Source organism: Oncorhynchus masou, chromosome 32, assembly GCF_036934945.1.
Source record: "Oncorhynchus masou masou isolate Uvic2021 chromosome 32, UVic_Omas_1.1, whole genome shotgun sequence".
NCBI lineage: Eukaryota > Metazoa > Chordata > Actinopteri > Salmoniformes > Salmonidae > Oncorhynchus > Oncorhynchus masou.
Window position 1 is genome coordinate 60,527,177 of NC_088243.1, and position 22,100 is coordinate 60,549,276.

The following is a 22,100-nucleotide window of genomic DNA, read 5'->3' on the forward strand; positions in this document are numbered from 1 at the left end:
GGTGCCAACATCCAGGATTAAAATGCTCAAGTCCAGGGGAATCAGACACTATTGAACTAATGTTTGACAGTGTGTGTGTGTGTGTGTGTGTGTTTATGATAGAGCTGTAATATGAGCGAACAAGAACAGTAAAATAATCCCTCCCCGTTCCACTACCCTTCTCAATGCCAGTTGATTTAACGCATGGCTTCTCGGCTTGTTTATTTCAGAGATATTGATGTAAATGATTGGTATCCTCTCCTCCTCCCCTTTCTCTCTCTCTCTCTCAGTCTGTCTGTTGGCAGTGGAGAGGTGTCAGCAGACGACAAACGGCCACGACAACAATTAAAAAATAACAACAGGCCTCGTAAAGGCCCCACACTGGCCTGACAGGCGCATCAATCTCCCGCCTACTTTCCTCACTGCTATCAATTAACCCCAGCATGAGATCTGCGAGCGACTCGCTGACCTTGGCATTAATAATGCTCGTGTTCTATAGAATGGAAGGATAGATCTTCAGGTGAGCGTGTTCCTCTTTTCTTTCAGAAAGAATGACTGATTGACAGACACTTTGTGTAACTGTCTGTTGTTCACGTGCCGTTGGACAGTTGGTGTGTGTAAGCTTATAATTCAATTTTAGTGCCCGGGAGAGAGTGATGCAAGACACATACTGCAGACATACCACCAATCCAGCCCCACCCTTCCCTTCTCCCCCCACCCTTCCCTTCTCCCCCCACCCTTCCCTTCTCCCCCCTCCCATCCCTTCTCCCACCTCCTGCCCTTCCCTTCTCCCCCCACCCTTCCCTTCTCCCCCCTCCCATCCCTTCTCCCCCCTCCCATCCCTTCTCCCACCTCCTGCCCTTCCCTTCTCCCCGCTCCCATCCCTTCTCCCACCTCCTGCCCTTCCCTTCTCCCCCCTCCCATCCCTTCTCCCACCTCCTGCCCTTCCCTTCTCCCCCTCCCATCCCTTCTCCCACCTCCTGCCCTTCCATTCTCCCCCCTCCCATCCCTTCTCCCACCTCCTGCCCTTCCCTTCTCCCCCTCCCATCCCTTCTCCCACCTCCTGCCCTTCCCTTCTCCCCCTCCCATCCCTTCTCCCACCTCCTGCCCTTCCCTTCTCCCCCTCCCATCCCTTCTCCCACCTCCCGCCCTTCCCTTCTCCCCCTCCCATCCCTTCTCCCACCTCTTGCCCTTCCCTTCTCCCCCTCCCATCCCTTCTCCCACCTCCTACCCTTCCCTTCTCCCCCTCCCATCCCTTCTCCCACCTCCTGCCCTACCCTTCTCCCCCCATCCCTTCTCCCACCTCCTACCCTTCTCCCCCCCATCCCTTCTCCCACCTCCTACCCTTCCCTTCTCCCCCCCCATCCCTTCTCCCACCTCCTACCCTTCCCTTCTCCCCCCCTTCTCTGTCCACCACCATCTCCAACCCCTCCGGATGGAAGTTAATTTTACATCCCCCAGAAATAGGAAAGAACAAGAGACAAAAAACATTAGTGTCAGCAAAAGATTTATAAGACAGAGGAAATGGAGGGCCAGCCATTCTCTATTGTATGTTTCCGCTCAAGGGTCTCTCTCTCTCTCTGGTTTACTCTTTCTTTCTCTCCCTCTACTGCTCGCTCACCCACATTTTTCCCCAAGAGCCACTATAAGATAAAGAGTTCATGCCGTACCATATTATCTCCCCTCAAACTAAAACAAGTAAAAAGTGGAAATAGACCACACATGATAAACTCTCTCTCTACCCCCTCATCTTCTTTGCCAGTGTCAACCCCAGACGGGCGCCTGCACCTGTTGAAAAGTTATTACATTTGGTTTGTACTTGCTTTATTACTCACATTTATGGAATGCCTTTTTTCCTCTCATTATGACTTGTTTTATTTGTGTTAATGCCGTGTGTTAATGCCGTGTGTTAGTGTGTGTGTGTGTGTGACTGCTGACAGGGGTGAGTATGAGGCGGGAGACGAGATGATTCTGAAAAACCCTCCACTCTTTGCATAATGCTCACACACTGGCACAGACAGAACACACTCTGTCAAGCTACATGTTTAGAGATGCTACATATGCACATTACTTCCTTCATACCACTGACTAGTTTTTCATGACTTCTCCATCACTGGAGATAGAGGTATGAATGGACAGAGTTAAGCTTGAATATACTGAAGCGCCATCGGACCCATAGTAACCTGTCACAAGTTTTCAGCAAAAGAGGAAATTACATATAATATATCAAGTCACTCAGTTTAACCCCCCTCTGTCACTTTGGAGTTGGTTCATCCCGGTCTGTCATACAAGACAAGTCTCTGACAGTGGAAGGTGAAGCAAGACAAAGAAAACTGTACAAGTCTCTCTCTCTCTCTCTGTCTGTCTCTCTCAGCCTCTCTCTCTCAGCCTCTCTCTCTCAGTCTCTCAGTCTCTGTGGGGGGGCTCTTGTCTGTGTGAAGGGGGTGCCCCCCCCTCTTACCCACAGCTCAGAGAGGCAGACAGTAGCAGAAGGAGCAGCAGCAAGGAGGGAGGGGGGCCGATGGAAAGACGGGGGGACACCTCCCCACCCCCAGAACCCAGGTTGGACACCGTGGCCTTCTCAGCATAGAGAGGGATCACGTCAAACTGACCCCCCTCCTCCTCCTCCTCCTCCACATCCTCCTCTTCCTCACTCTGCTCCACCTGAGACAGAGAGAGATATATTGTTAGAAGAGAGGAAGAGAGAAAGAAACAAGGAATGAGAAGAGAGGATGACATGAGGGATGAATGAGGAGAAGAGAGGATAGAAGGAGAGAGTGGGATAAAGGTAATCGGAACAATGTATTGGTGGTTGAAAAAGAGAAAGAGAGAGAGAGGTTACAATGTGGAACATGGAGAGGAGGGAAAGAGAGAAAAGAGGGGAGAGAGTGAAGGAGGGAGGGAGTAGGAGGAAGGATTAGGGGGGAGAGTAAAGGAGGGGAATGGATAGACATATGGGCATGCATAAATTAATACTGATGAAGTTTGATTGATGCACTTTCTCTTGCAAACACCTTCATCTAATCCTCTCAGAGAGAGAGAGAGTGAGCGACAGAAAGAGAGAGAAAAATATTTAGAGAGAGTGAGGAAGAGAGAGGGGGGGAAAGAGGAAAAGAGAGATGTAGAGAGGGAGGGAGAGAGAGCGAGTTGTAGTGGGAGAGACAGAATTAAAGACGGAGATAGTGAGAAAAGGAGACAGCCAATGAGAGAGAGAGCGAGAAAGAGAGGGTACTGGAATCCCCCTGGTCTAGCTGGCGATGGAGATAATCTCTGGCTGTGTTGAGCATGTGGGAAGCAGTGGAGACACAAAGCGCTTCACTGTCATTCTGATCAATTGACCGAACCGGATTTAGCGGTCAGCCAACAGCAGTCACTCCTGTTGTCAATGGTCATTCCAGAAGCTTCTAGTCAGGGCTCTAAATAAATACAAATCATTTGTAGCACTGGTGCTCCTAATTTTAAGAAGTTAGGAGCACCACGTGAAATTCAGGAGCAACAGAAAAATAGATACCTCCATTATGCCTATATGAATACTACTTATTTTTGAAACACATCTCCTGAAGAATCTTTGCATATACTAGTAAAGTTACCAGGTTGTTAGTATGGCTGCATGATAAGGGCAAAAAAAAATCAAATGACGATTTTTCAATTGGACTTGGTATGTACACGGAGTGTACAAACATCAGGAACACCTGCTCTTTCCATGACAGACAGACCAGGTGAATCCAGGTGAAAGCTATGATCCCTCATTGATGTCACTTGTTAAATCCACTTCAATCAGTGTAGATGAAGGGAAGGAGACAGGTGAAAGAAGGATTTTTAAGCCTTGAGATAATTGAGACATGGACTGTGTGTGTCATTCAGAGGGTGAATGGACAAGACAAAATATTAAAGTGCCTTTGAATGGGGTATGATAGTAGGTGCCAAGCGCATCGGTTTGAGTGTGTCAAGAACTGCAATGCTGCTGAGTTTTTCACACTCAACAGTTTCCCATGTGTGTCACGAATGGTCCACCACCCAAAGGACATCCAGCCAACTTGACACAACTGGCACTGTTTAGTTGCACTGTTGCTCCCAAAATAAAAACCCAGGTCAAACAGGAAAATATTTGGTCACATATGTGACCAAATTGGTCACACTTCAGAGCCCAGCCTGTGGTCACTTCACCTTTGGTCAATGGTCAGAGTGCTAGAGGTCTGTACTAGATCGACATCTTCAGTACTTGATGGTTAGTGTTCAGGGAAAGGGAAATGCCTAGTCAGTTGTACAACTGAACGTATTCAACTGAAATGTGTCTGCTGCATTTAGTAATGAGTAATGATAAGTAGTATTGAGTAATGTTAGGTAGTATTGGATAATATTGGGTAATGTTAAGTCATTTTTGGTAATGTTGAGTAATGATAGGTAGTATTGGGTAATGTTGAGTAATGATAGGTAGTATTGGGTAATGTTGAGTAATGATAGGTAGTATTGGGGAATGTTGAATAATGATAGGTACTATTGGGTAATGTTGAGTAATGATAGGTAGTATTGGGGAATGTTGAATAATGATAGGTAGTATTGGGGAATGTTGAATAATGATAGGTACTATTGGGTAATGTTGAGTAATGTCAGTTAGTACTGGGCAATGTTGAGTAATGATAGGTAGTATTGGGGAATGTTGAATAATGATTGGTTGTATTGGGAAATGATGAGTAAAGTTAGGTAGTATTGGTTAATGTTGAGTAGTAGTCCTCACAGCGTTGTTGCTGAGCTCATCCTGGGCGTTGTTGCTGAGCTCATTCTGCTGGTCCAAGGGGGAGGGGCGAGAGGGCGGGGGAAAAGTGCTCTCCACTGGCCGAGGGGAGGAGCTACCCATGGTACTGATGGAGTTCTCTGTGAGACAGACAGACAGACACATTACATTACATAATATGTGTGTGTGTGTGTGTGTGTGTGTGTGTGTGTGTGTGTGTGTGTGTGTGTGTGTGTGTGTGTGTGTGTGTGTGTGTGTGTATTCACATCCGTGTATGAGAGCGAGTGTGTGTCTGAGTGTTTAACTATTTGACAGATTGATGGATTGCACTGTCAAGCAGTAAATTGATTGTTTGCCTCAGGTAAAGTGCATTGATTGATTGGTCTGACAATTGCTTGATTGACATACAGTTGAAGTCGGATGTTTACATACACCTTAGCCAAATACATTTAAACTCAGTTTTTCACAATTCCTGACATTTAATCCTAGAAGAAATTCCCTATTTTAGGTCAGTTAGGATCACCACTTTATTTTAAGAATGTGAAATGCCAGAATAATAGTAAAGAGAATGATTTATTTCAGATTTTATTTCTTTCATCACATTCCCAGTGGGTCAGAAGTTTACATACACTCAATTAGTATTTGGTAGAGTATTGCCTTTAAATTGTTTAACTTGGGTCAAACGTTTCAGATGGCCTTCCACAAGCTTCCCACAATAAGTTGGGTGAATTTGGGCCCATTCCTCCTGACACAGCTGGTGTAACTGAGTCAGGTTTGTAGGCCTCCTTGCTCGCGCATGCTTTTTCAGTTCTGCCCACATATTTTTGATAGGATTGAGGTCAGGGCTTTGTGATGGTCACTCCAATGTGGATGATGGACATCCACAAATGAATACAGTTGAAGTCTGAAGTTTACATACACCTCAGCCAAATACATTTAACTCAGTTTTTCACAATTCCTGACATTTAATCCTAGTAAAAATTCCCTGTCTTAGGTCAGTTAGGATCACCACTTTATTTTAAGAATGTGAAATGTTAGAATAATAGTAGAGAGAATGATTTATTTCAGCTTTTATTTATTTCATCACATTCCCAGTGGGTCAGAAGTCGACATAAACTCAATTAGTATTTGGTAGCATTGTCTTTAAATTGTTTAACTTGGGTCAAACGTTTCAGATGGCCTTCCACAAGCTTCCCACAATAAGTTGGGTGAATTTTGACGCATTCCTTCTGACACAGCTGGTGTAACTAAGTTAGATTTGTAGGCCTCCTTGCTCGCACACGCTTTTTCAGTTCTGCCCACATATTTTTGATAGGATTGAGGTCATGGCTTTGTGATGGCCACTCCAATACCTTGACTTTGTTGTCCTTAAGCCATTTTGCCACAACTCTGGAAGTATGTTCCCAAGAAAGCTAAGGTAACTGAGCTAAACGACTACCGCCCCGTAGCACTCACGTCCGTCATCAAGAAGTGCTTTGAGAGACTAGTCAAGGACCATATCACCTCCACCCTACCTGACTCCCTAGACCCACTCCAATTTGCTTACCGCTCAAATAGGTCCACAGACGATGCAATCTCAACCACACTGCACACTGCCCTAACCCATCTGGACAAGAGGAATACCTATGTGAGAATGCTGTTCATCGACTACAGCTCGGCATTCAACACCATAATACCCTCCAAGCTCGTCATCAAGCTCGAGACCCTGGGTCTCGACCCCGCCCAGTGCAACTGGGTACTGGACTGCCTGACGGGCCGCCACCAGGTGGTGAGGGCAGGTAACAACATCTCCTCCCCGCTGATCCTCAACACTGGGGCCCCACAAGGGTGCGTTCTGAGCCCTCTCCTGTACTCCCTGTTCACCCACGACTGCGTGGCCACGCACGCCTCCAACTCAATCATCAAGTTTGCGGACGACACAACAGTGGTAGGCTTGATTACCAACAACGACGAGACGGCCTACAGGGAGGAGGTGAGGGCCCTCGGAGTGTGGTGTCAGGAAAATAACCTCACACTCAACGTCAACAAAACTAAGGAGATGATTGTGGACTTCAGGAAACAGCAGAGGGAACACCCCCTATCCACATCGATGGAACAGTAGTGGAGAGAGTAGCAAGTTTTAAGTTCCTCGGCATACACATCACAGACAAACTGAATTGGTCCACTCACACAGACAGCATCGTGAAGAAGGCGCAGCAGCGCCTCTTCAACCTCAGGAGGCTGAAGAAATTCGGCTTGTCACCAAAAGCACTCACAAACTTCTACAGAGGCACAATCGAGAGCATCCTGGCGGGCTGTATCACCGCCTGGTACGGCAACTGCTCCGCCCTCAACCGTAAGGCTCTCCAGAGGGTAGTGAGGTCTGCACAACGCATCATCGGGGGCAAACTACCTGCCCTCCAGGACACCTACACCACCCGATGTTACAGGAAGGCCATAAAGATCATCAAGGACATCTACCACCCGAGCCACTGCCTGTTCACCCCGCTATCATCCAGAAGGCGAGGTCAGTACAGGTGCATCAAAGCTGGGACCGAGAGACTGAAAAACAGCTTCTATCTCAAGGCCATCAGACTGTTAAACAGCCACCACTAACATTGAGTGGCTGCTGCCTACACACTGACACTGACTCAACTCCAGTCACTTTAATAATGGGAATTGATGGGAAATGTTGTAAATATATCACTAGCCACTTTAAACAATGCTACCTTATATAATGTTACTTACCCTACATTATTCATCTCATATGCATACGTATATACTGTACTCTATATCATCGACTGCATCCTTATGTAATACATGTATCACTAGCCACTTTAACTTTGCCACTTTGTTTACATACTCATCTCACATGTATATACTGTACTCGATACCATCTACTGTATCTTGCCTATGCTGCTCTGTATCATCACTCATTCATATATCCTTATGTACATATTCTTTATCCCCTTACACTGTGTATAAGACAGTAGATTAGGAATTGTTAGTTAGATTACTTGTTGGTTATTACTGCATTGTCGGAACTAGAAGCACAAGCATTTCACTACACTCGCATTAACATCTGCTAACCATGTGTGGGTTGACAAATAAAATTTGATTTAATTTGATTTGATGCTTGGGGTCATTGTCCAATTGGAAGACCCATTTGCAACCAAGCTTTAACTTCCTGACTGATGTCTTGAGATGTTGCTTCAATATATCCACATAATTGTCTTTCCTCATGATGCCATCTATTTTGTGAAGTGCACCAGTCCCTCCTGCAGCAAAGCACCCCAACAACATGATGCTGCCACCCCCATGCTTCATGGTTGACATGTTGTGTTGTTCGGCTTGCAAGTCTTCCCCTTTTTCCTCCAAACATAATGATGGTATTTATGGCCAAACAGTTTTATTTTTGTTTCATCAGACCAGAGTACATTTCTCCAAAAAGTATGATCTTTGTCCCCATGTGCAGTTGCAGACCGTAGTGGTGGTTTGGAGCGGTGGCTTCTTCCTTGCTGAGTGGCCTTTCAGGTTATGTCAATATAGGACTTGTTTTAATGTGGATATAGATAGTTTTGTACCTATTTCGTCCAGCATTTTCACAGGGTCCTTTGCTGTTGTTCTGGGATTGATTTGAACTTTTCACACCAATGTACGTTCATCTCTAGGAGACAGAATGCGTCTCCTTCCTGAGCAGTATGACGGCTACGTGGTCCCATAGTGTTTATACTTGCGTACTATTGTTTGTACAGATGAACGTGGTACCTTCAGGCTTTTGGAAATTGCTCCCAAGGATGAACCAGACTTGTGGAGGTCTACAATTTTATTTTCTGAGGTATTGGCTGATTTCTATTGATTTTCCCATGATGTCAAGCAAAGAGGCACTGAGTTTGACGGTCGGCCTTGAAATACATCCACAGGTACACCTCAAATTGACAGAAGCAAATCAGAAGCTTATAAAGCCATGAAATACTTTTCTGGAATTTTCCAAGCTGTTTAAAGGCACAGTCAACTTAGTGTATGTAAAACTTCCGACCCACTGGAATTGTGATGCAGTGAATTATAAGTGAAGTAATCTGTCTATAAACAATTGTTGGAAAAATGACGAAGAAAATGCCAAAACTATAGTGGTTGAAAAATGAGTTTTAATGACTCCGACCTAAGTGTATGTAAACTTCCGACTTCAACTGTACATACTCATATGGGTGACGAACAGACTAACCCAGACAGGGGTTGTTGGTGAACATGTGCTGAATCCTCAGGCAGTCCTGCCATTGGTTGCCACTGCCCTCGCAGTTGCACCACAAGTCCACATCCACAGTGCTGTTGCTGACGTAGTTGGGGGTCATGATGGTGCCTGGAGGGGGGGGGTCAAAGGTTACCGAAGTCAACTCCTACTGCAAAAGTTCCTAAGGCTGGGCCCACTGACACAGCCCTGACACCATCCGCTAACACACTCTCTGTCATCTTTATCATTCTCTATTTTCTTTTAGTCTCTCTCCTCCCTCATCTCACCCCTCTCCATCCTTCATATTTAGCTGCATCCCCCTTTCTCCTCAAGCCTCGTGAAACCAGACTGACTTCTTTCACCTCTCCCTCTCTCACTCGCTCTCTTACCGATCAGTCCGGCGTAGGATTTGAGGCACACAGCTCCACTCTCTCTGATACAGCCAGAAGGGGAATGGCCAGAGGGCTGGCAGTTATACTGGAAATCAGCCAGTCTGGACCTGAATCTCACACACACACACAGACACACACACACACACACAAATGAGAGTGCTTCTAGGAGCAAAAAGGTTTGTGTTTTGTGTGTGTACATATAGTGTTTGTCTGACCTGCAGAGTTGGTCCCTCCTGCAGAAGCTCTGCAGAAGCAGACAGTTGGGCTGTATCCAGTCTCTCTCCTGGTAGGAACAGGAAGGGACGATGGTCTTCCTGCGTCTCTCCCCACACAGTTTGTCAGTACAGGGGCAGAACAGCAACCCCAGGCTGTACTCCTCCGGAACGCGCTCCAGGAAGCGCCGCAGCGCCCGGTGGCACTTCTGCCTGTTGCAGTGGTCCGAGCCTGGGGCATGCTTGGTGCAGGCCAGGACGTACTCAGACCTCAGGGAACCACATTTCTCATACAGACCACAGTCCTGGGCTGCCTTCAGACATACGTTCTGTCCATCTAGAAGAAGAGAGGAGGCTGAGAGAGAGGGGGATGGGGAAAGATGGAGGTGGATAGATAGAGACAGGTATGGGGAAGGAGAGAGAGAGAGAGAGAAGGGGAGAGAGAGAGAGAGAGAGAGAGAGAGAGGGAGAGGAAGAGGGGGGCGACAAAGAGAGGAAGATAGGGGAGAGAAAGTGAAAATCTGGTCACTTGAGTGCTATAGAGATGAGTGGATTGATTGGTGACAGGGTTTAGGAGTGTATTGATCAGGAGTGCCTGAGGTTAATAAATGATTGTGCTGCAGGCTACCTGCTGCCACTAAGGAGGCCATTCGAGAAGACTCCACTGGCGAGTCCTCATAGGGAGACCCCTCAATGTCATCATAACCTTCATGGTCACAGAGGAGAACATCACATTACAACCTAATAATAATAACATGGGAGGCAGCGTCATATTACAACCTAACATCATGATATCACATCGCAACCTAAACATAACACATGCAGGAGAGATCACCACATAACCTGAAAAGAACATGACAGTAGACCGAATCGCATCATAATCTCCAACACCACAGGAAACAGAATCACAACATAATCAAACACACACGGAAGCATCACATCATAACAGGGACTCAAAGCACTCAGCCAACATCTCATTAAAACATCACACACCTGCTACCAACATCATAATAACACCTAGTCTAAATTCCATCATGGGTACATTTACCATTCATGAGGGTCAGATGAGCCATCAGGGGACCGGTCACCTGACCCTATAAAGATGGCTGTGTTCCCCATACTGTACTGTCTTTAGTCATCCTATTTAGCTAGCCTGCCTAAGTATGCCGCAGAGCTGTCTGACGATCATTTTACTAGTTCTTCAAAGTAGGGGAGATATACTTTCACAAAAGGTCTCTGTCCCTCTCATTGTTGTGCATATTCCTCTCTCATGTGGTCTGTGTATCTAACCTAACGTGGCAGGCATAAAAGTATAATCCTTCCAGAGATCTGTATATAATGACGAGATGCTCATTTCTCTCCCAAAGGCAGGAAAGCAGGCGTAACGTTTAGGTCCAAAATAAGCCCATAGAAACACATTGGGCTTATTTTTGGACTGATTTTGGCGAGTGAAACCTCTCACTTCAACTTTTCCTCTCTGAGCCGGAAAAACTGCCACACGAAGATTAGGATTTTGGTAATTGCTGTTAAAACAATTCCATATCGCTTAGATATATGGTTAAGAAGGCCACACCAAGGATCATTTAGTTCTTTGATTTTGAATTTTAAGACCCTTTGAAGTATACTATTTATTTATTTTTACAATTATATAGAACCTAGGCAGCACAGAGTGGACACAACTAGTCACTAGTGCAGGCAGGCGAACCTCTGTGCCCAGTCCAGAACACCCCCCCCCCCCCTCTCTCAGTCTGACTGTACTTATATTGCTACCCAGGGAGAAAGGGACGGACAAGAACTGCCACAGGCTTTCCAAGAGAAAGTACATTACAAACTCAGAAACCAAGGTGACCACTCAAGCCTCAGTGCAATGTCTGAAACCACCAAGAGACTCCGAGCTTAGCACGGAAGCTGAGCCCCTCAACACAAGCGACAAAGACGAGCTTCAATCTCAACCATTGAGAACCTCTACTCCAGGTTCCCTTAAGGCAGCAGCAGACCAACTAAAGTCTAGGGCAGCTCTCTCTGCAAGTCAAGTAAAGCCTATTCAAGCAGCTCCAACCAGTCATCCCCAGAAGGAGATATAACTTCGGACCAGCTTTGAATGCTACCACAACCCTTGAGTTCAGTATACAGGCTAGCAGCTCAGCTAGTTTACCCTCAGCTCTTTATCAACTGGCCCATTCCCAGTTCCTAGGAGCTCCCAGTACCTTTCAGACCTTAACTGCTCTGGACTCGACTCAGGCAATCTACCCTCTGCTAATACCTGACCTGTACCCAACCATTTCCCCAAGAAAAGGAGCCAATAGGCATTTACTCCAGCCATCAAAGATCTTCTCATGGTGCGGCCGGAGCCGTTCATGCCCCAAGGAGCACGAGTGCGGGAGTCGACTGGGCAGCCAAGATGGTCACTTTCTCTGCCAACCAGTAACCGTGGTCAACTACTGCCTACCCGAGCTGCAACAGTCAACCACAACAGCTCAGCCAGAACATGGCCTTGCAGCAAGTAATCTGTCCATACAGCCCCAGAAAGTGCTACAGATGACTCGAGTCCGATGGGAATAATTAATTAGCTGCACTACTGCGGGGGCGGCTGTTCATGAATTCTTCAACGTGAATACACTAGATGGCCAAGATTGGCCCTCCTGGTCAGTTGACCCATTAGGTGACCTGTCATCCGACCCTATAAAGATGGCTACACTGAACAAAAATATAAACACAAAATGTATGTGGGACCAACACTGGGATCAACACTTTACATGTTGTGTTTATATTTTTGTTCAGTGTAGTTAGATTGTACTCACACCATGTAATTAGTTCAGATCTGGAACATGATCATAATTAGCCTAATTAAATAAATACACTGCTGAAGTTGCTTTTAAGACCACACTAGAGTAGAGTTGAAGTGTACTGAGACTAAAGACTAAGTTGTGTGTGGATGCTAATGAGCTGAAATAAAAGATCCCAGAAAAGTTCCATACGCACAAGAAGCTTATTTCTTTCAAATTCTGTGCACAAATTTGTTTACATCCCTGTTAGTGAGCATTTCTCCTTTGCCAAGATAATCCATTCACCTGACAGGTGTGGCATATCAAGAAACGGATTAAAACAGCATGATCATTACACAGGTGCGCCTTGTGCTGGGGGCTATAAAGGCCACTCTAAAATGTGCAGTTTTGTCACACAACACAATGCCACAGATGTCTCAAGCTTTGAGTGAGTGTGCAATTGGCAAGCTGACTGCAGGAATGTCCACCAGAGCTGTTGCAAGAGAATTTAATGTAGATTTTTCTACCATAAGCCACCTCCAAAGTCATTTTAGAATATTTGGCAGAACTTCCAACCGGCCTCACAACCTCAGACCACGTCTAACCACGCCAACCCAGGACCTCCACATCTGGCTTCTTCACCTGCGGGATCGTCTGAGACCAGCCGCCCGGACAGCTGATGAAACTGAGGAGTATTTCTCTCTGTAATAAAGCCCTTAAGTGGGGAAAAACTAATTCTGATTGGCTGGGCATGGCTCCACAGTGGGTTGTCCTACGCCCTCCCAGGCCCACCCATGACGGTGCCCCTGCACAGTCATGTGACAACCGTAGATTAGGGCATAATTTATTTATTTCAATTGACTGATTTCTTTACATGAACTGTAACTCAGTAAAATCATTGAATCATTGTTGCATGTTGCGTTTATATTTTTGTTCAGTATATAAATCTACTAATCTGTTCATGTAAATCCCTGTGTACTGTTTTCCTTAATGACACGGTAGGGGAGAGAACTCTGTTCTGCGTTAGAGAAGAGTGCTGTGTAATTACCGTATGCATGGTGACTAACGGAGCATGGGGGATAGCTCCATTAGCTGTCATTAACTCTCACTGACGGTGAGTCCCAAATGGTACCCAATTCCATATATATATATATATATATATATATTAGTGCACTACTTTTGACCAGGACCTATGGGGAATAGTTTTTTTCCATTATATAGGGAATAGGGTTCCATTTGGGACACAAAACCTGATAGTCAGATGCGTAGCCATGCAGTGACTGTAGCATCAGTGGCAAAACACGGTGGCTATAGGGATGTGTCACAGAGGATGGCCAGGGGTCTAACGTAGTATTGGCCAAATGGTGGGTCAAGAACCAATGGTACTAAAAAATGTAAACTGCCCCATTCCCTCTGCAAGCTAGTAATCAAACATACACACTTTGTGACACACACGCGCGTCTACACCTACCACGTTTTTTATAAACTCATACGCACACACGCACGGACACACACTCACCCTGCAGGATCCTGATGCTCCAGTAGACTTTGAGGCAGTGCTCCTCTCTGCGTGCGCCGCGCTGACACTTGCAGGCCAACAGAGGGAGGTAGTGCAGGCCGCTCAGGGCCTCCAGGCACTCTATGCTGGCCTTGTTCCCCAGCGGAGCCAACGCCTCCTCGGATGCACAGTACTCCAGGGTCATGTACAGCTCCTTACACCGGGGGTCTTCCTTACACCCCCTCTCTGCCTCCACACAGTCTACAAAGCCAAGGGGGAGGGGCGACAAGGAGGGGACCACACCTACAGAAAAGAGGGCGGAGGAGACAGAGGGGAGGAGGAGAATGGTCAGCCATCGTATTGGGATGAGTAGCTGTTCCAAACATTTCTAAATGGTCCAATCAATATGGTGGACAGGGTGACCTACCACGGAATGTTGCTTAAAAAGGGCATGTCCATTCTAGTATCTTTTATGACTTATATACAAGTACTTTCACTCTGTGAACCCATTTATTTGTATTTGGGCTGAATGCACTGACGTTAAATATGAAAAGCCAATACTGAATGTATGAGTCTTTCTCTACAGTATCTCATTTCCACGGACGAGAAGGCATTGTCTTCGAGTGAATCAAAAGCCAGAGTTTACAGTGTGAGGTTTCATATTTGGGAAATACCTCCTATTTTACCCCAGAAATGTTCTGCGTGATATTTTCGGCTGCTTTCGACTGTTATTTGTAAACCAATACAAAATTCTCCCTTGGTAAAATTCAATAGTTTACGCACAAACCTACAGACACACTAACGTTTTCCGATGACAGTCATTTAAAAACTCACCGGAGAGAGAGAGAAAGCCAGACAGAGACAAACACCGTTTGGCGACACACACCAATCAGAACCTTGCTGGCTAGGACACACTCACAGTGTGAGCCGCAATCAGCATGTGCTGAAAAACACGCACACACAACCAGAGAGGAACCCTTTTATGTCTGACTCCTGCTGTGAGGGGGACTGTGGGCACGGAGTCTATCATTATTACAAAAACACAATACCACACATCCACAGGGGGGGGGGGGTACAGCAATCTGTCTGTGACACACACACACCTTGCCACACACTAGATCAGGGTATCCCAAACTCGGTCCTGGGGCCCCACCTGGGTACGCGTTCTGTTTTTTCGCCCGAGCACTACACAGCGGATTGAAATAGTCAGTTAGGAAAACCTGCACCCGATGCCTGAAGTGGTTGAGTAAAAAGGAGCTTCATATTCAATAGAGCAACATATTTAAATCGAATGTGTTGAGTTTCAGGAAACAGACTACCCGAGACTCGGGGTACAACGTAGATCAATGGGAGAACGTAAATGGAATAAATTAAGTACGGTGGGGGTGCGTAAGAACGCTTAAAGGGGCAATCAGCAGTTGCTACATCCATTTCTCGACTCATAAATGGATGATATGTACCCATCGAGTCTTCAAGAATATAACTTTTATAAAGGCTTCATACGCTTAATTCAACTGTCATATCCCCCGTCAGAACCCAAAATATAAACTTGTTTTACTCCAATGTGTGTCAACAAAGAAAATGTAAACAAACACTATATAGCCTTAACACATGGTTAAAACTATCATTTGGATATCATGGATGGTCAATCCTTGCATCCATAGCTCTGTCTATGTATTTGAGAGTGATTACATTTATCCAGCTCCATCCCTCAGCATTTCACCAAACCAGCGGGGGGGGGGGGCCGCTTTGTTATTGTTCCTACTGCAGATTGTCGCTTTAAACACTAGAGCACCAACTACAGGTAGAGGAAGAAGACAAATTACCCATGTCATATAAAAAGCAGGAAACTCAGACTTTCCCCCTGAACTAGTCACACGTTGCCATACACATACCAGGTGAATCACTCGCAATCACATGACGTCACATTGACCTTATCACCTTTTGAAAGAAGTTGAGGGGACCCGTATGTATGTGGTTCGTAAGACATTATAAATGGTAAAACCCGTTTTAACAGCAAGCTATAAAGCATTACACCTGTAAGGTTTAAGTGTTACCATTTTACATGTAACTGATCCTGGGCCAGTTCTGATGTGTCGTTCATTAATGGTTAGGGATAGGTCATGGATTGGGAGTGCTGTCTCAAGATCAGTGGTTATGGATGCAGAGCAGTGGAGTGCAATCCCAAAGTTCATATGAGGGAGCAGTGAGGTATGATGTCATGGAGTCCCTGTGTGTACAGCAGAATGGGCAAATTAAAGAGTTTCAGTGAAGACACACACACACACACACACACACACACACAAACAGGGTGAATCTCACAGCCAAGGAGGCAAAAGCCCAACACACCATCTGTTACTCCTGTGTTAGAGTTCCAAATCATAGTTATCAACAAAAACACACATACAACCCCAAGCTACCCCATGGAGGCACACAACCACTAGACGGTCACACACACACACCTCTTCTGTCCCCATATGCACACACATTCCGTATTCCAAACAAATCCTATGTGCTATCAAACCTATCATCAAATCAAAGTTAATTGGTCACGTACACAGTTTAGCAGATGTTAAAGCGGGTGCAGCGAAATGCTGGTGTTGCCAGCTCCTAAAACAAGTACACAAAAAATAAATAATCAAAAACTAGAAACAAGAAATCAGGAATGTCAGAATGAATCCAGTTAACAACACAAATAACACTATCAGTAATCCAAATGCAGTCTACAGCACCAGTTAAATGTTTGGACACTCCTACTCTTACAAAGGTTTTTCTTGATTATATACTATTTTCTACATTGTAGAATAATAGTGAAGACATCAACACTATGAAATTACACATGTGGAATCATGTAGTAAACAAAAAAGTATTAAACAAATATTTAAGTAGCCATCCTTTACCTTGATGACAGCTTTGCACACTCTTGGTATTCTCTCAACCAGCTTCAACTGGAATGCTTTTCCAACAGTCTTGGAGGAGTTCCCACATATGCTGAGCACTTGTTGGCTGCTTTTCATTCACTCTGCGGTACAACTCATACCAAACCATCTCAATTGGGTTGAGGTTGGGTAATTGTGGAGGCCAGGTCATCTGATGCAGCACTCCATCACTCTCCTTCTTGGTCAAATAGCCCTTACACTCGTGTTTCCTGGCCCAAACAAGTCTCTTCTTATTTTTGCTGCCCTTTAGTAGTGGTTGGTATGCAGCAATTCTACAATGAAAGCGTGATTCACACAGTCTCCTCTGAACAGTTGATGTTGAGATGTGACTGTTACTTGAACACTGTGAAGCATTTATTTGGGCTGAAATGTCTTAGGCTGTTAACTCTAAATTATTCTCTGCAGCAGAGATAACTCTGGGTCTTCCTTTCCTGTGGCAGTCATCATGAGAGCCAGTTTCATCATAGCACTTGATGGTTTTTAGACTGTACACAAAGTTCATTAAATTTTCTGGATTTACTGACCATGTCTTATAGAAATGATGGACTGTAATTTCTCTTTGCTGTTCTTGCCATAATATGTCCTTGGTCTTTTACAAAATAGGGCTATCGCAGTCGACGTTCCAATTCATCCCAAAGGTGTTCGATGGGGTTGAGGTCAAACCACTGTGCAGGCCACTCAAGTTCTTCCACACCAATCTCGACAAATAATTTATGTATGAACCTCGCTTTGTGCACAGAAAACGGCCTTCCCCAAACTGTTACCACAAAGTTGGAAGCACAAAATCGTCTAGAATGTCATTGTATACTGTAGCCTTATGATTTCCCTTCACTGTAACTAAGGGGCCTAGCCCAAACCATGAAAAACATCCCCAGACCATTATTTCTCCTCCACCAAACTTTACAGTTGGCACTATGCACTGGGGCAGGTAGCATTCTCCTGGCATCCGCCAAACCCAGATTCGTCCATTGGACTACCAGATGGTGAAGCGGGATTCATCACTCCAGAGAATGCGTTTCCACTGCTCCAGAGTCCAATTACGGCACGCTTGGCATTGTGCATAGTGATCTTAGGCTTGTGTGCGGCTGCTCGGCCATGGAAACCCATTTCATGAAGCTCCCGACTAACAGTTCTTGTTCTGACATTGCTTCCTGTGGCAGTTTGGAATTTGGCAGTAAGTGCTGCAACAGAGGACAGACAAATTGTACTTACAGTTGACCAGGGAAGCTCTTTGACAAACTGACTTGTTAGAAAGTTGGCATCCTATGACAGTGCCACGTTGAAAGTCACTGAGCTTTTCGGTAAGGCCATTCTACTGCCAATGTTTGTCTATGGAGATTGCATGGCTGTGTGCTCGATTGTATACACCTGTCAGCAACGGTTGTGGCTAAAATACCCAAATCCACTAATTTGAAGGGGTGTCCAAATACTTTTGTGTACATAGTGTGTGTTCATGTTCGTGTCACTGAAAAATCATTTGAAAATAGCCTCCTGTTGCTAGTAGAATAACGTTACAATTAAAATGTTGTGTGTAAAATAGTTTGTCATTTTGGCTAAACCGCCCTTGCACTGCCCTGCCTTGCATAGTTGTTTCGGTGCTCTCTAAAAATGAGGGTTTCAATAAGGGTTCTTCTAAGATCCTCAAAGTTCTTTGAAGAACCTTAGGGTCTTGGCACTGAAGAATGCCCCCCAAAAGACTTCCAAGATCCCCAAATGAGGTGGGGTTCATCAAGGAACCTCCTTAGTTTGTTGGGATTTTTGTAGAAACCTAACTGCCCAACTGAAACATTTGGATTTCAAAGTACAGCCAGTGCAGGCACTTAACCCAATTTGTAAGTCGCTCTGGATAAGAGCGTCTGCCAAATGACTTAAATGTAAATGTAATGTAAATGTTAACCCAAAAATGTAAAGATATCCTAAATTTAAGGTACATTTTTATAATTGTATGATATAAATTGATATTGTTTTATGATGATACCATCTATCTTTTCTGAATCTTCCTAAAATGGAAAATGGACACCATTCAATGGATATCAATCAAAAAGAGGTAAGAATATATAGCTGTATTGGGTGCAGATGACTGAACTGCTCACTTTGTGTCTGCAGGTACACAGAGGAGGAGGCATACAAAGACATGTCAATTGGTAAGTTATGCAGATCCTCCTCCCTTACCTCATTAATGAAAATATCCCATAGGCCTCTACATTATGGACAAGGTATGTGTATGAAAACCATTAACAGTGTTTTTCATTCACATTTACCACAAATATTGTGTTATTGTTATGCATATTATTATTAATAATAATAATAATAGGGGAGGGGAGTAGTTCAAAAATAAACGGCAAAGGTTATTTGAGGCTTCATTAAAATTGGTTATTTGAATTACCCTTTAAAAAGGGTTCTACGAAGAACTTATAAGGGTTCCCCAAGTTTCAATTTGCAGAAACCCTGAAGGACACTCCAGGAACGTTTTCTTTTTAGAGTGTATGCTTTGTAAGGAAAGTATTCCCATCATCTGCTCTGTTGGCAAAGTATTCCCATAGTTCGCTTCTGGAGCCAGTTTTGTCAATAAACTGCGGGCGTGGAAGTATGTTTTCGTTAGAAGAAGCCATGCAGTCGGCATTTTCTCTCTCTTGCTTGCTTCTCAAAAGTGTTTTGCGCTGCGTCAGCCTGGCTAATTTACTACTGCCCCCTTGAGAAGAGTCTGACAAATTACTAGACAGACTCGTTATCTCAATCCGTAGTCTATGACATATGACACATTTGACGGAAGTAGGTTAACCTAAAAAAACAGATATTCTAGTAACGAACCGTTTTTCATGTTATAGTATCGAAAGAGTCAACGGCATTTTCTGTATAGGCCTACGGTGCAACTTGAAGCGGGCAGAGAATATTGAAATGAAACAACAGGGAGCAGGTCCCACCTTTCAAAGAGCGCGTCCTCGCGCTAGCTTGTGGCTCTACGTCTCACAGGAACGCGCTCACCGGTCAAGCACACGCACTGTCGTGGATGCAAGGTCCGATCACTTCCGACACCAATGTAATGAAACAGCAGGGAGCAGGTCTCGAACCCTCGACCTTCGAGCCCGAGGTCCGGCGCGCTATTGACTGTGCAGCAAAAAGCATGCTCGTGCGGCAGAGTCGATTTCCGCGCTTATAAACCCAGGGTCGTTACAATACCTTTTCATCTCCCATGCATGCCATTTTCTTTCCCTTAACTGAATCTTTTTCTATGAGGAAATTATAAAGGAGTTTACAGCTAGCTGTTTATCTGCCGTTGACCTTTGCCAAAGCCATCTTGTTCAACCCCAGCCTCCCGCTGTGCAGTAAAATCACCTGTCACCTGTGTATGTGTGTGTGACCCGCTGGGCTGTCAAAACTTAATGCGCACCCCGCCGTGCGGCGCCCGGTCCCAGTGTCTGCCTCTGCGGCTACTCAAACACACCTGGACGCATATCTGGCGGCCATACGCACCTGTGCGTCGATAAGACGTCAACCACGATTCCGCTGTTGCACACAGGCATCGGTTGAGTGCGCTTCCTCATTGAACAACAACTTTACCATTTATTCTGATGTGCGGTTGGAGGTGAGCTGAATTTATATTAAGATTAGTTTGTTTTTTTAAGAAAGAGACCTGCAAGCCAGAAAGGTGTTTCCGTAAATCAAACCACGCTCACTCGGGCGAGAGAGAAACACACAACCCACAGATGATATACAATGCGACCCCTGGGACTGTCGCTTACACCAGCACACCAAAAACACAATCATTAACACCGCTAAGAAATAAAACGGTCGATCCGCGGGGGAATTATTTGTGTAGCCTATGCATCGGGCGGCACCAACTCACAGAATATCAATTTCAGAATATCAAAAACGAGTGGTTTTAGCGATCATCAGCCTTTGTCCCAAGACTGGAAATCATTTCTAAAATATTTTAATTAATACAAAGTTTAAATTCAAGTAGTTTCCAAGTGGTTCCTACAGTCTCTCTTTTCACTAAATATGAATGTTGTCATAAAATGTTTATTAAGAGCAGTTTATGTAGCCTAGAAGATCAATGAATAGGTTTAATACATTTATTCATTGCAGAGCATATTAGAAGCCATGCCTGCATCCAAAGCTCACTGAAAACGAGCATTTTAACCATAATGTAAAATGTTATGGTGTTACGGGGTAATTCGCCTTATTACGAATTGAAATCATCAAATACTTAAATTAGATGAGTAAATGTGTCATGATTGCCTATAAAATCCAGATGCTAAAAAAACAATTGTAAGGTAGTAGACCATCGTGTAGCTTGAATGACTGACGGCAAAAATGTATGTAACAGCATGGATATCTTCCTTCATTTTACCTCGTATGAAGATGTTGAGCAGTATTCCGAGGAACAACATCTCCGTTATGAGTCGGGCGGAGCACAGGGACACGGGAAGGGAGATTAAATTGGACGTTGTGCGTTTGGTCCGCCACCGCTCTATTTGCCCGCAAACCGACCCGCGTCACTCCGCTCAACGTTACATCCAACTGGAGTCAGTCACCACCGTTCTGGGAACAAGTTGCAGGTGTATAGTCCTGTATAACGATTAATTCCTTAGATTGCACTGGCCGAGAACCCAGCTCAGATAGATTAACTGTCACCACCGCCAAAGTGTAGCGCGTGCCCTGTAGACTGAATACAATGAACCAAGACTCAAAAACTATTTACAGCTGTGAAACATCAGCTTACTCTGCATCCAAAGATAGATGTTCTCGAATTTTGACACTGGCTCTCGCCATTTCTCTCTCGACAGTGGCACGATAGGAGCCCGTCCACATGCTGCCTGAGACCGTGAAGATGACAGATCCCTCCTCCTCGCGCTCGTCAGTTCACTGTGCGACAGTGTGTTAAATGACTTTCACAGACGCGTCCTGAAGAAGAAGTGCTCAGGCAGGGCGACGAGGGCATATAGTTAGTGGTGTAGCGCTACTGTAGTAGGCTGGACATATTCGAGTTTGGCCATAATTTCAAACTAAATAGGATCTCATGGTCGTTTGTATTTCATGTGTCAAGTCAATCAATTTCAGCCAATCTATTTACATCCACGTAAATATTGCCCTTTCGACTAATGGACTTACTGTCAAGCCAAACCATCCCTTTTTATTGCCTGACAAACTATTTTATTCTATGTATTCTATTGATGCCATGCAGTGTCATTCTATTATACAATCTATTCTATTTTTATGTTCTATTTGTATTTTGTTCTATTCAGGGGGTGGGCTGTGTAATGTGTAAGTAGAGAAGAGGCTCGGGGGTTTATGGCTGGGCAGCCATAAATAATCATGACAGAAGCCATGAGTGGAGGATCATGAGTCTTTCAATTATTCACACAA

At 44.9% G+C, this 22,100-nt stretch overlaps 1 protein-coding gene across 5 annotated transcripts; it reads right to left on the bottom strand.

The window, feature by feature from the left end:
* Positions 1 to 1,473: 1,473 nt before the first annotated feature.
* On the bottom strand, positions 1,474 to 21,638 carry LOC135526374 (GDNF family receptor alpha-4-like). 5 transcript variants are annotated; one of them, XM_064954703.1, is made up of 8 exons: positions 21,457 to 21,638; positions 13,813 to 14,094; positions 10,157 to 10,234; positions 9,532 to 9,883; positions 9,314 to 9,423; positions 8,919 to 9,053; positions 4,718 to 4,854; positions 1,474 to 2,643 (listed from the first exon to the last, which is right to left on the bottom strand). In XM_064954703.1, exons 1-8 carry the CDS (start codon positions 21,461 to 21,463, stop codon positions 2,437 to 2,439), a joined length of 1,308 nt encoding a protein of 435 aa, XP_064810775.1. In that variant the 5' UTR covers positions 21,464 to 21,638; the 3' UTR covers positions 1,474 to 2,436. The 5 variants fall into 5 exon arrangements, with proteins under 5 accessions (XP_064810775.1, XP_064810774.1, XP_064810777.1 ...); XM_064954702.1 differs by having other exon boundaries at positions 21,085 to 21,638; XM_064954705.1 differs by lacking the exon at positions 21,457 to 21,638 and adding an exon at positions 16,692 to 17,643.
* Between the last annotated feature and the right edge of the window lie 462 nt (positions 21,639 to 22,100).